Consider the following 13,438-nt stretch of genomic DNA (forward strand, 5'->3'; position numbering starts at 1 on the left):
TAGAAAAATAGAAAAATGTTTTTGTGTTTTATAATATTAACCTTTATGTAGATTAGGCTCTCATTAACTTAAAAAATACATTTAAATTGTACCTCAGTGTAAAAAATAAGATAAAACTTTATATATCTTATTGATAATAGGCCCAGTTACAGAAATTAAATGATATAAATAAATCTCCAATACGTTATTTTTATAAGCCTAAAATTACCATGTAACCTTTTGGAGAACACCAGCTTGATATAATTTTTTTTAAAGCTTCTATCTTAATGATTATATACCTGGAAAATATGAACACATTTAATATACAAAGAAGAGTAATAGTACCATAATTACTATTGATGTTTTTATATTAATTAAGTTTAGCTCTAAAAGAAATAACATATTAGAATATTGTAAAATAATAGTTGTTGTTTAACCATAGTTGTATAATCTTTAATTTCTTCAAGATTATTTGTTTAAAAAACTTACATATATAGCCAACGTACATAGACCTTCTTTATCACTGGCTTAAACCTATATAGCCAACATACATAGACCTTCTTTATCACTTGCTTAAACACTTTTATTTACTCACTTCCAGAAACACATTTTTTCTATTAAATCCATACCTAGAACCTTCTAATTTTTTGTTAACCTCTTCTTTATTCACACTTTGAAACAATCCTTGTAAATTTTTGAATTTAAGCAAATTATTCCATTTTAATAAGAGATATTTTTGTTATTTGTAGTACACAATTAATCACATTTGTTTACCATATTATGAAAATATAGTGTCTAAACATTAGGGATGGGGCTGGGGATGTGGCTCAAGTGGTAGCGCGCTCCTCTGGCATGTGTGCGGCCCGGGTTCGATCCTCAGCACCACATACCAACAAAGATATTGTGTCCGCCGAGAACTAAGAAATAAATATTAAAAAAAAATTATCTCTCTCTCTCTCTCTCTCCTCTCTCACTCTCTCTTTAAAAAAAAAAATAAGGGCCGGAGATGTGGCTCAAGAGGTAGCGCACTCGCCTGGCATGCATGTGGCCCGGGTTCCATCCTCAGCACCACATACAAACAAAGATGTTGTGTCCGCCAAATACTAAAAAATAAATATTAAGAAATTCTCTCTCTCTCCTCTATCTTAAAAATAAATAAATAAATAAATAAAAAATAAAAAAATAAATATTAGGGATGACAAAACAACTATTTATTTATTTTTATTATTTACCAACTTAAAAATTATTAATAATGTTATCTCATGTAATTTAAGGAGTTAAAAGCATTTCATGGTATATTTAACATTTAGCATATTAACCTTGTAAATTAACCCGATATTTAACAAAAGTGCTCATTTTTTTTTTTAAAGAGAGAGAGAGGAGAGTGAGAATTTTTTTTAATATTTATTTTTTAGTTCTCAGCGGACACAACATCTTTGTTGGTATATGGTGCTGAGGATCGAACCCGGGCTGCACGCATGCCAGGAGAGCTACCGCTTGAGCCACATCCCCAACCCCAAACAAAAGTACTCATAAACAAGTAATCTTATGTCTAATTAATTTACTTATTTTATCAAAACATTAGATGAGTATAATGAACAGTGTTAGCTATTTTTGTTGTTGTTGTTGTTATTGAAGAAAAGTCCTAGAACCAAAGCACTGTAAGGGTCCAGCGAAAAGTTGGAGAAAGAGACCACCAAGAGACTGACTTATGCAAATGTAGAAGGGGATTTATTGAGGATCCAATTCAGCACGCTGAGGCTCTAGGCTCACTCAAGAAGCGAGAGCAGTCCAGAGCCCAGAGTAGAGGCTAAGCAGTGCTTAAGTACACTTTTTGGGGAGGGGGGGGAGGAGGGGGGGGACTTTGAATACATCAGAACAAATCAGCATGAGGTGCGGGAAAATTGAACAACAACTCTCATACATGATTAGCACATTCATTGGCGGGAACAGGTGGTGGGGGGGTGTGGGGGGGTATGGGGGGTGTGGGGGGGTATGGGGTGTGGTGATTGGTCACTCCTAAGCAGGATACACATTCAAACTGATTGGTTCGGGTCCTGTATGCTTACTTGACAAACTGCACAGGGCCCTAGGCTAAATGGCCAGTAGGGCGTTGTCTTAACTATCTCAGGAATTTCAGGTTCTGGGTGTAGCAGAGGAACTTTACTATGCCCAGTCTTTTACATTTTAATTCAGGCTTTGCAGCTTAGAAACTTTACCCTTTCAGCACATCAGTCATTAACATGTTAAAGACATCTTATTTTTTTATCTGTTTACCCAATTTAAATTGAACCATTTAAATCAGTGAATTAAAAATATTTGGATTCATTTTTTTTTCATTTTTATGAGCACTCTTTACATATATATCAATCTTTATATCATGTACATGATATATGGACATACGCACAAACAGACATACAACATACAATACAAATGTGCACACATAACACAATAAAGGTCTTGTAGCTATTTTAGGTGAAATTTTCATTGCAATGTTTAAATATTTCACAGTTGATCAAACACAGAACTGATCAGGAAAACATTAACTTAGGTCTGTAGGATCAAAATTATTAGCTCAAAAAATACAGAATCTAAGAAAAAGCAAGAGTCCTAGAAAAAATGACCGGCCGATAATTAGAAAGTACCATAAATTTATTATTTATTTATTTATTTTAACAATCCCTTTTAAAATGACCTGCTTTTCCACAATTGAAACAAGTTCCTGGTTTATTGGGTTTACGGGTTCCAGCCATGGCTGCTGCAAAAACAGAAGCTTTGATGTTCAATTCCTCCCACTCCAGCACAAGCTCTCACATATTTACTCAATGAGGCATTTTGCCCTTTTAATGGCCCCCAAATATGCTTATGTTCAGGATTTGCATTTTCAAATGCTAATGTTTCCAATAATACCTTTGTTATTTGATCTTGACTTACTGCCCTCATTACAGCAGTACACAGTCTTGCAAGAAAATCAGTGTAGGGCTGGGGATGTGGCTCAAGCGGTAGCACGCTCGCCTGGCATGTGTGTGGCCCAGGTTCGATCCTCAGCACCACATACAAACAAAGATGTTGTGTCCGCTGAGAACTAAAAATAAATAAATAAATATTAAAAAAAAAAAAAAAGAAATCAGTGTAAGTTTCAGTAGCCCCTTGTACAGTTTTAGTAAAGGAAGGTTGTGCCTGACCAGTGGGTATCACACATCTCCAAGCTCTGAAGAAAACCTGTCGAACTTGTTGAAGATCTGGATCTGTATATTGAGCCTGCTCTCTAAAGGCAGGGTAATTACCCTCCTCCATTAACTTATCCTCCATAGGTCCTGGGGAATTTTGAAGGTTTTGTAGTCTAGTTATAGGAAACAAATGTGGTGGATCAACAAAACAACCAGGAGGAGCTGCAAGATCATCATTATCATGTATCATAGTAAGAGGAAATGAAAAACATTGTTGTTCTCTACCCACATCAACTCTATACTCTGTCATTGGAAAGAGAGAAGCATTAGAAGGAGTAGTAGGTTTAAGAGAGGACCTTTGCTTTTTTAATTTCATTTTAATCCACAAAGGCCTCCATAATTTCTTTCATATTGGAGTCACTATCTGAACTTTTTGAATCTTCCTTATCACCCAGAACTGATTTAGGAGAGTTGAAGCCAGATTTAAAGTTAGGTAGTCAGTGTAGTTAGGTAAATCGGGTCTAATACCGAGTGAAATCTAAAATGGAGGCCATGCTGGGAATGACTCAGGGAAAAGGCAGGACAATTCATGCAATGTCAGTGAAGTCCCCAAAAGGCCCTATGCCAAAGTCCACCTCAAAGAAGTGTTAATGAACAGCCCCCAACAGATTTGGAGATGGCCCATCCCAGAGAAGTGATAAACCCATCCCAAAAGTCCTTTCTGCCCTTTTGGCCCACAGGTGTCCCACCCCTCGGGCCCTCCAACCTACATTCCATCACCAAACCTATAAAAAGGGGAACACATTGCCCGCTAACTGGATTCCACCTTCTGGGTCCCCTTCTTCCTCCGGGAGAAGTCTTTTCTTCTGTCCTTTAATAAATTTCTAATCTCTACTCTAACCTTGCCTCGGCGTGCTTCTTTGGTGTTATTCTTCAACATCGGGAAGCAAGGACTCCTCACTAGTCAACAGCGGTAACAGAGTCATCTATAGTATCACAAATATCTTCCTTGGGCTCTGTTTTGTTAACCTTATTATCAGATTTTGATGCATAAACTTGTCTTTCACAAAGAGAGCCCTTTTGATTATTGCTTTCTAATAATTGTAATGCCTGAGTAATGGTGTTACACAATGTCCAAATCTTCAAAGAAATAACATTTCCAGCCTGATGCTGCTTATGGAGCTCTTTCTGAACCAATTTCCATTTCCCTAAATTTAACTGGACCTTAGTTTGATACTGGAACCAGTGACAATGGCATTCTATAATTTTAAATAACTCCTTGAGTCTCTTATGAGATGTTTTCACACCTATGGAATATAATAATCCTTGTAGTAACTCCATATATTGTTCCTTTAAGGACTGGGAGTTTTCCATGTTAGTTCTGAAAGTCCCCCTAAAGTCTCTTTCAACCCGAGGCGATACTGAAAAACCAGCCTCTATCTCAGAGCAAAGCCTGTCCAAGGAAGGGACATGGCCTTTGTCCTTGGAAAGCCCCACAGAGCACTCCTAGGCACATTCCCACCCTGCTAAGTTGTTTATCTACAAATAACAGGAGAGATCTGCTGCGTCAGGTGTCCCTGACTCAGTCAGGCTAGGTGGGAATCCATAGCAGCCCCCTAGCAGCCACCAATTGGCATGAGACAGGGAAATACCTGGGATCCCAGTATTTTATGGTGGTTGATAACAATTTGGGAAACCATGTAGTTCAGCATGTACACCCCTCTTGGCTTAAACCAATCAGTTCAAATGAATACCCCTTTTGTACTGATCAATCACCCCTACCCAACTTGTTCCCGCCAGTGAATGTGCTAATCATGTTTTAGAGTTGTTATTTGATTTTCCCGCAGTGTGTGATGATTTGCTAAAAGAGGCTATGGTGTATGTGAAGTCCCTGCCCTCTCCAAAGAATGTATAAAAATGCTGCAAACCCTGGGTTCGGGCCTCTCAGAGTCACCAGTTGCTGTGTGTGTGTGTGTGTGTGTGTGTGTGTGCGCGCGCGCGCGCGCGCGCGCGCGTGGAGGACCAAGCTAGCTCGCAATAAACACCTCTTTGCTGCTTAAATCGATCTTGGGTCTCTGGTGGTCTTTAGGGGTCCTGAGTTTGAGCATAACTATACCTTTCGATATTTTGTTAGTTCTGAAAGTCCCCCTAAAGTCTCTTTCAACCCGGGGTGATACCTTTTGATATTTGTTAGTTCTGAAAGTCCCCCTAAAGTCTCTTTCAACCTGGGGCAATATCTTTTGATATTTGTTAGTTCTGAAAGTCCTCCTAAAGTTTCTTTCAACCTGGGGCAATACCTTTTGATATTTGTTAGTTCTGAAAGTCCTCTAAAGTTTCTTTCAACCCAGAGTGATACCTTTTGATATTGTTAATTCTGAAAGTCCCCCTTTCGTTTTCTTAACCTGGGGTGCTTACCCTTTCGGTGCTGGATCCTGCCGACTACGCCAAATGTTGCAGTAATTCACTTGCAGGTCAGCATGGGAAAAGAAGAAGCAGAGCAAGCAAAGCAGCAGCAGAAACAAAGTCCTTTATTGTGTACAAGCAATCTTTTTATAGTATTGTGAACAAAGAAGGCAGCCTTCCAACATCAATGAATCAGGTCTTTCAGCTAATTAAACTTAGCACACAGAAGTTTTACTTTCTAATCAGAAGTGACCCGCTTCTCGTGGCTAATCTATTCTCGGCCTGGAGCATGCCAAGCTCTGTTCTTGTTAAGAACAGATAATAAAATTTTTCTCAGCGCCATCCTAGCCTACTTGGCAGAACATCCCGTTTGCAGGCAAGTCCTCCCAAGGACCACAGACACCTTGTTTTCAAGCATGTCCTCTGTTACCTTATCCTAAACCTTGAAGGAGCCTCTCTTTTGCGAACAGGCCCTCCCAAGGACAGCAGACACCTCGTTTTCAAGCATGTCTGCTGTTACCTATTGCTGAGAGCCATTGCCAAGTAGGAATGAAGCATCGAAATTTCCTTGCCGGCGTACCCCATGTTGCTTAGAGGAAGGACTCGTGGAAATGGACTTGCATTGGACATTTTGCAGTGACATTGCATGTATGTTTGAGAAAGGTGATCCTGCTCAAGGACCAGGGTGGATCCGGGTTTAAGGAGGATCCTACTGGATTAGGGCGGATCAGGTTTTAGGGAGTATCCCGTCCTGGGGTTTAGGGCGGTTCCAGGTTTAAGGTGTACCCTGCTGGGAATAGGGCTATCCTGCTGATTAGAGCCTGGTGGAGAACGTGAATTTGGCGGCCAGAACGTGAATTTTCCCCAGAACCTGTGTATAGAGTGCCGGTGACAGTTGAGAATAAAGAGTTGCTGTTTGAATCTACAAGGTGTGAGTGACTCATGATTTTTGTGCCCAGCTAGACTGCGGCAACCTATCTATACCTTGACAGAATATCCCGTTTGCAGGCAGACTCCATCAAGGACAGTAATAGTAACACAGTCACATCTGATTCTCTACAGAGTGGTGGTGAAATGCTGTCCCCAGTGCCCCAATTTTGGTGAGGGATTGATATTCCTGTAACAAAAGCTGGTTTATAGTTTGATTAGAGACTTTTTTGGATCTAGTCTTGAACCAATCTAATGACGCAGGGGGCAAGCATTAACAAAAGACCTGTGACAAGGAGAGGGGTCAGGGAAGGAAGTGCCCACTCCATCCTTCTGTAGAGGAGAGCGGTTGTTTCTGATGTTCAAGGTCCTGTCGGAGTTGTTTTATCCTCCTTTACTATTCCAGATTGATTGACATAAAAATAGCATTTCTCCTGTAGGTACAGAAAAAGTCCGCTGCTTTTGGCAGTAAAAAGATCAAGGCCCCTTCAATTATGCAGAACCACAAGTCTTGGGAAACTATCTGTATTTTGACAGGAAAGGGAGTAAAATCACATTGTCAGGGTTATGGGTACAGATAAAACGAAAGAACTGCAGATGTTTTGTCACTCATTGTCATTTTTTCTTTTCTTATAGATGAAGTTTATATAACTGTTCTGCTATGGTTCATATAAAGCTGTGATTGTGAAAGTCTTAGTGGGGTACTTAGCCTCAAAAGATATTGAATACTTGTGTTTTTGCTTTCAGAACCCTGCCATTTCCAAGAGAACAAGTCCATCTCAGCCTGCTGGAGAAGGAGCTCTCACTGGGAGGAGGATCAAGGTGCTCCAGTTGACAGTCAGCTTACCCTCTGAAGTTTTGAAATCTTATCAACTATCAGCTAACCACAAGCAGCTGAAAGACGCCCAGCTGAGCCCAGCCTAAAATGATCAGTGCAATCATGAGCTGATGTTTTTGAGAGGCTTATAATCCAGTGATAAATAACTAAGACACCCTTTATAAACAAAATTGTGTCACATGTGATGCAGAAGTTATCTGGAAAATAGCACATGTGTTATAGGCATTGATTCTTCTTTTCTCCTAATTTAAAGTTAGGTCTTTTGATAGGGTATTGAATACCGCAATACGTGTAGACATATATGCATATAAACAGACATCCCAGTCCTGCCATTAAGATCAAAGAAAATTGCAAAAATAAAATTTCCTTTAATCTGTTTAAACGCTAGCGTCTAAACTGCTGAAAGATCTGAAGACATGGGCCCCCATCTCCTGGGACACCCATCTTCCTTTCTTTGCTGTATGACATCTGAAATGGGAGAGGACCTTGCCCAGCGCCAGGTGGGAAACAGCGGTCTGCTCTGGGACACTTCCCGTTGGGAGGTCCCGGTTCGCTCCCAGGGCAGTGTCTCTGCTATTCCCTGGCACCGAGGAAAAATATTGGCAAGGGAGTGTATTTCGTCGCCTCTGGCACAAAACGGAGGCGTCCGGGAACTCCACCGGCCGGAGTCGCGGGAGGCGCTGCCCCCCGCCGAAGCGGTGGCTGCCGTGGAGGATGCTCTTCCACACCCGCCAACCTCATCGGGAATTTCATGCTGTCCACATAACGACGACGCCCTGAAGAGGACGTCCTGTTAAAGTGGCCTTGGCCTGTTATTTTTGATTTTTTTCTTTCATGTAATAGAAAACCTAGAATCACGCGTGTGCCCACATTTTATTTGTGCGGGTAATCGCTGCTTTAGGGGTTTGCTTCCCAGTTCAAGGTGCACGCTGCCTCCTCCCAAGACCAGAGAGCAGAAAAGTCACATAAAAATGCAAAGTGATTGTCGTTATATGATTTCCATCCCTGGATAATAATACATGCACTTATTCCATGAATTGATGCGACTATATACGTCATAAAATACGAGTCTTCCCGGCTTGGAGCCCCCTGCTGCAGACAGCCCCCTGCTGCAGGGAGGCCCCGCCTTGGAAAGGCTGTCCCCGAGCCTTTGTTCCATTCCCAGCAACTCAGAACAGCGCCGTGGGCGGCGGGCCTGTGAGTCCAGCAGCCGCGCCGTTAGTGAGCGCTTGTCTGGGAGTGAGGAAAGGAAAGGCGTGGGCGGCGGCCTACGGTTAGGCGCACCCGCGTCTAACCCCAGCTCTGCCCTAATAGCGCGGGCGCGCGGAGCCGGACCGCCAGGCCGCCTTCCGCCCGGTCTTTCCGGGGTTGGACGCCCGCGCTGTCACTCAGCCCGCAGGCTCCCTAGGCTCCGGGTCAGGGTCGGGGTCGGAGGCGCTGTCCAATCAGAGGCGAGCGGGCGAGACTTGCCCAATCCGGAGCCCGCACCGTGCGGAAAGGGCGGGCCTCGCCTGGGGGGGCGCCTTTGTCTCGGGACCTCGCCATTCGTCCGGTGAGCGGCGGGGCTGCCACCAGTCCTCGGGAGGCCCGAGTTCCTCTGCTGCCAGGCGCCGGAGCTCCGCGGCGGAAGGCCGGGCACCCTGCGGCCGGGAAATGGTGTGTGCGAGGGGCGTCCGCGGACAGCGCGGCGGTTCGCCTGGGCGGGCGGCGGTGGGCGCTGGAAATGGCCGGGCGGACTCCACTGTCTCTCCGGCCTCCGCCTGGTTGGGCCGGCCCGCGAGGGAGGGTCGGCCGCGGCGTCCCCGGAACCCACAGCCAGAGCCCTGTGCGGAGGCTCAGCCTCCGCCCCCACCGCGAGGCGGCTGCGGGTGGGGACCGCGGCCTCCCCGCGAGGGCCGCTGGCCCCGGTGTTTCCGTGCGTGATTGAACCCAGGGCGCGGTGCCACCGAGCCACGTCCCAGTCCTTTTTACGTTTTATTCAGAGACTGGGTCTTGCTAAATTTCTTAGGGTTCGCTCAATTGCTGAGATGGCCTTCAACTCGCGGTCCTCCTTCCCCAGCCTCCCGAGCCGCCGGGTTTATGGGCGTGCACCACCGCGCACGGCCTATTTTTAATTTTTTGAAGTACGTTCATACGGTTTCCAAAAACAGCTGTACTGTATGTTCTCACCAGCGGTTGTATAAGGGTTTCCTTTTATCTATGTCTGTATACGCTGGTGTGTTGGTTATCTTTCAAAAAAAATTTTTTTTTTTTTTTTGTACTAGCCATTCTAGCATCTGTACTCAGGCTGCAGGAGGTCTGCTATCTGACTTGTGCATTGAGTTCCTGAAACAAATTTGTTAAAATGAGAGCTGCCAGGAAGTCACTGAAAGAGCAATCTAGAGGGATCTATGATTTCTAACACCTTTTCTGCGTCACTGCTGGGGATGATAGCTCATGGAAGCTCTTGCAAAACAATAAATCCATGTTTCCAGTCTGGAGATTTGGATGTGCTCTCAGCTGCTTTGGTTGGAGGTTGGAGGTTTGGGAGGTAAATGCTGAACTCTCAGGCTGTCAGTGGTTTATGCTGTATTTTTCCTATTAAATCTCTGAAGTAAGATAGAAATTCAGCGTGTCAGCCACAGCATTTGGCAGAACTTGCTGACAGGTATCTTCCAAGGGAAAGCTTATGCGGTTGGGTTTGAAGGCTTCTGCCCTGAACCCAGGTGATGAACCCCGGGAAGTGCTTGCATGACCATAGAAAATTACCACTTTTTGATACTTAAGCAGATACTTGTTCTCCCAGCCCTATAAATTAAAATGCAAACCACAGGAAACTTGACTTAGGGTATGTATGGTCTTAGGCTCCCATTCTATACCAATGAAATGGGACATTTTGCAGTGTAGGACCATGGCCAGTGTACCCCAGATTTTCCTACTCATTTGAAAGTATATATTTTCTCAGTTGTTCAATGGATCTAATTCTTTAAACTCATTTGTGACTGTCTTAAAGGGACCCAAACATGAGCATCTATTCAGTGTAGCCATAGATGGAGGGAAAATCAGGTGTCTCATATTCTTTTTCCAAAAATAATCCCCGTTAGAAAAAAGCCTTTTATGCCTAGCGCCGGCTCAGGAGGATGAGAGTTCCAAGTCAGCCTCAGCAAAAGTGAGGTGCTAAGCAACTCAGTGAGACCCTGTCTCTAAATAAAATACAAAATAGGGCTGGGGATGTGGTTCAGTGGTCAAGTGCTCCTGAGTTAAATCCTTGCTACCAAAAAAAAAAAAAGGCTCTTATTTGTGCTTCTGGTATTTAAGCCTAGGACCTTTCAATTCTGCACATGCACGGTGAACTGTTTGCCTGGCTCAACCTACTTGTACATTTGGTAATTTCATCCATTTACATCTAATGTCGTTCTTCATATATATAGTTGGACCTAACAATACAAAAATGTTTGTGTATATGTGGATTTAATTATGGATTTTGTTTGTATTATGGTTCCTTGGTCTTTATTATTGCAATATTATGGTTTTATATTATACATTAGTGCCTATAATTTATAAATTAGTGCCTATAATTTACACATTATGTATATAATTAATATATATAGTGTATATAATTTAGGTACTGAAAACTACTTCATTTGCTGTTATAAATCAGTATGCTTTACCACCAGGAGAATTTTAGGAAAACCTGCTTTTTTTTTTTTTTTTTTTTTTAAAGAGAGAGTGAGAGAGAGGGGGACAGAGAAAGAGAGAGAGAATTTTAACATTTATTTATTTTTTCTTAGTTCTCGGCGGACACAACATCTTTGTTGGTATGTGGTGCTGCTGAGGATCGAACCCAGGCCGCACGCATGCTAGGCGAGCGCGCTACCGCTTGAGCCACATCCCCAGCCCCCGGAAAACCTGCTTTAAACCCTTTTTCATTAAAAGATAAGCATGTTGAAATTTATTTTTTTAAATTTTTTTTTTTAGTTGTAGATGGACACAATGCCTTTATCTATTTTTATGTGGTGCTGAGCATCAAACCCAGTGCCTCATGCGTGCTAAGCAAGTGCTCTACCACTGAGCCACAACCCCAACCCAGCATATTAAAATTTTTTATACTATAGATTAATTTGGGTAAAATTATTATTTTTTAGTGATGAGTTTTATCTACACATGGTGTATATAATTTAGTCTTTCAAGTACTCCCAGAAATTTTTATTTCTGATGAGTATTCTACATATTTCCTTTTAAAAGATGTATGTATGTGAGGTCTCACATGAACGTGGCATCTATATAATACTTAGTGGTGTTTTATATATTTGTTGAACCGGACCATTTTTCCCACACTGTATTATTTACCTCTTCTTTCGTGTGAGTTCTCTTTCCCCATCCTGGATTTTAGGTGTTGGGATCTATACCGCTGTATCCTTACACATGATCATCATGGTTCACTTTGCAGTCGTTCCTGCAAGTCTGCTACTGGGGGGAGCGTCATGTGTCTTCATTCCACTCTGTCTGCAGTTAATGAGAATTTATTTGTTCCAAATCAGTGATTAATTTTATCTAATTTTATTTTTATATCTTTAATGTCTAAAGATGTTGAGCTTTTTATGATTATTGAACACAGATATTTCATATAAGGTGGCTATGCAGTCTCTTGCCTGCCTTGGTTTGGGGTCTTTATCTTTTCCTTTCTTATTAAAAGTTTAGTTATATGTGAAGTAATTAATTTCTCCTGCTGTCACTTCCTTTGTACCATTTAATGGTATCATTTGATGATGAAAATTTTATTTTAATGTTATCCAGTTTGTACATTTTTTAACATGTCTTTTTGTGTAACTTTGAAAACAAGTAAATTTTTGTATGGTTCTTGGGATTGAAGCCAAGAACATACTTCCGCTAAGCTGCATCCCCAGCACTTTTTAAAATTTTGAATTGAGACAAGACCTCACTAATTTGCCCAGGCTGGCCTTGCGATTGCAGTCCTCCTGTCTTGGCCTCACAAGTACTTGGAATTGTAGGCATATTCCACCTCATCTGCCCTATAGCTCTCTTTTTTATTAAAACAAGACAAAAACTGTTAATGTTTTATATTTTGCTTGTGTTCCCACAAAAGACAATTTAAAGTCGGACACCAAAAGTCAGACGAGCACTTTAGCTGGGGATGTGGCTCAAGTGGTAGCGCGCTCGCCTGGCATGCGCGTGGCACTAGGTTCGATCCTCAGCACCACATAAAAATAAAATGAAGATGTTGTGTCCACCTAAAAATAAATATTAAGAAAAGAGAGCACTTTAGTATAAGTGTGAGGTGAAAGTAAGTAAGAGCAGAGTGAGGCTCAGGCAGAGAGCACTGCTGAGAGCCAGGACAGTCAGGTGCGAAGCTCCTCCTTCATGTCCAGGGCCCAGGTTTTGACCCTAATTGGCCCTTTTCAGAACTGCCATGGTGGCCGTCCTGTTCAGGGCATTTTATCTACAAATCACCCTCCTTTGGTTTTGGGGCCAGGCTAGTCAGAATTTACCTTAGTGCATGTTACTAAGGAAACCTGCCTCCCTTCCAAGACTGTGGAGGCATCTGTGGCCATGACTCCTGGCTTGGCCCTGGCCTAGGTGGACCCTGTCAAGAGTTGTTAATCCTTCTTTTTTGATGCATTTCCCCAACCAACTCCCTAGCTCCTTTTATCTCTGCTTGCTACTCTCAGGTCTTTTGTGCCAGGGTTTTTTTTGTTTTGTTTTGTTTTTTTTTTTTTTAAGCAGTTTATCTGTTATTTACTCATCCAGGGCAGCAGTAACAAAGAACACTTTAAAAGTAATTTAAAGTAAACCAGTGACCTTACTATGGTTCCACTGCATGTACTGACTGCTTCCTGTTAGCGATAACTACTACTTTTCTGTTTTACTAGTACTCTTGGAGTGTTCTTTAAAACAAGAAAACAGAAGTGTGACAACTTATTATGTAAGTTTTACCAAAAGGGAAGTTAAAGGGGGCAACTGTGGGCTGGTCCCACCCTGGCCCACAGCTATCTAAGGGAGGGGTCTGAGATCTGGGGATCAAGCAGGAAAGGGATGGGCTAGGGTATGAGGTGGAGGTGCAGAGTACAGGCAGGAGGGGCTACTCAAGAAGAATGGCCTGTGGTCTAGGTGGGGTCGGGAG

At 42.5% G+C, this 13,438-nt stretch overlaps 1 protein-coding gene and 1 long non-coding RNA gene across 2 annotated transcripts in view; one reads left to right on the plus strand and one right to left on the minus strand.

The window, feature by feature from the left end:
* Nucleotides 1-2,630: 2,630 nt before the first annotated feature.
* Nucleotides 2,631-5,657, minus strand: LOC144369972 (uncharacterized). The gene is made up of 2 exons (XR_013429851.1): nucleotides 5,565-5,657; nucleotides 2,631-3,064 (listed from the first exon to the last, which is right to left on the minus strand). It is a non-coding gene; the product is annotated as an uncharacterized LOC144369972 (long non-coding RNA).
* A 3,158-nt stretch (nucleotides 5,658-8,815) lies between these two features.
* LOC101974121 (uncharacterized) overlaps nucleotides 8,816-13,438 on the plus strand; it is a 34,396-nt gene continuing 29,773 nt past the window's right edge. Inside the window, exon 1 of the mRNA XM_040275302.2 lies at nucleotides 8,816-8,973. Within this exon, the coding sequence (XP_040131236.2) occupies nucleotides 8,971-8,973 (3 nt within the window). The 5' untranslated portion in view covers nucleotides 8,816-8,970. The remainder of the gene's footprint in view (nucleotides 8,974-13,438) is intronic.

This window comes from Ictidomys tridecemlineatus, chromosome 13 (assembly GCF_052094955.1).
Source record: "Ictidomys tridecemlineatus isolate mIctTri1 chromosome 13, mIctTri1.hap1, whole genome shotgun sequence".
Classification (NCBI taxonomy): Eukaryota; Metazoa; Chordata; class Mammalia; order Rodentia; family Sciuridae; genus Ictidomys; species Ictidomys tridecemlineatus.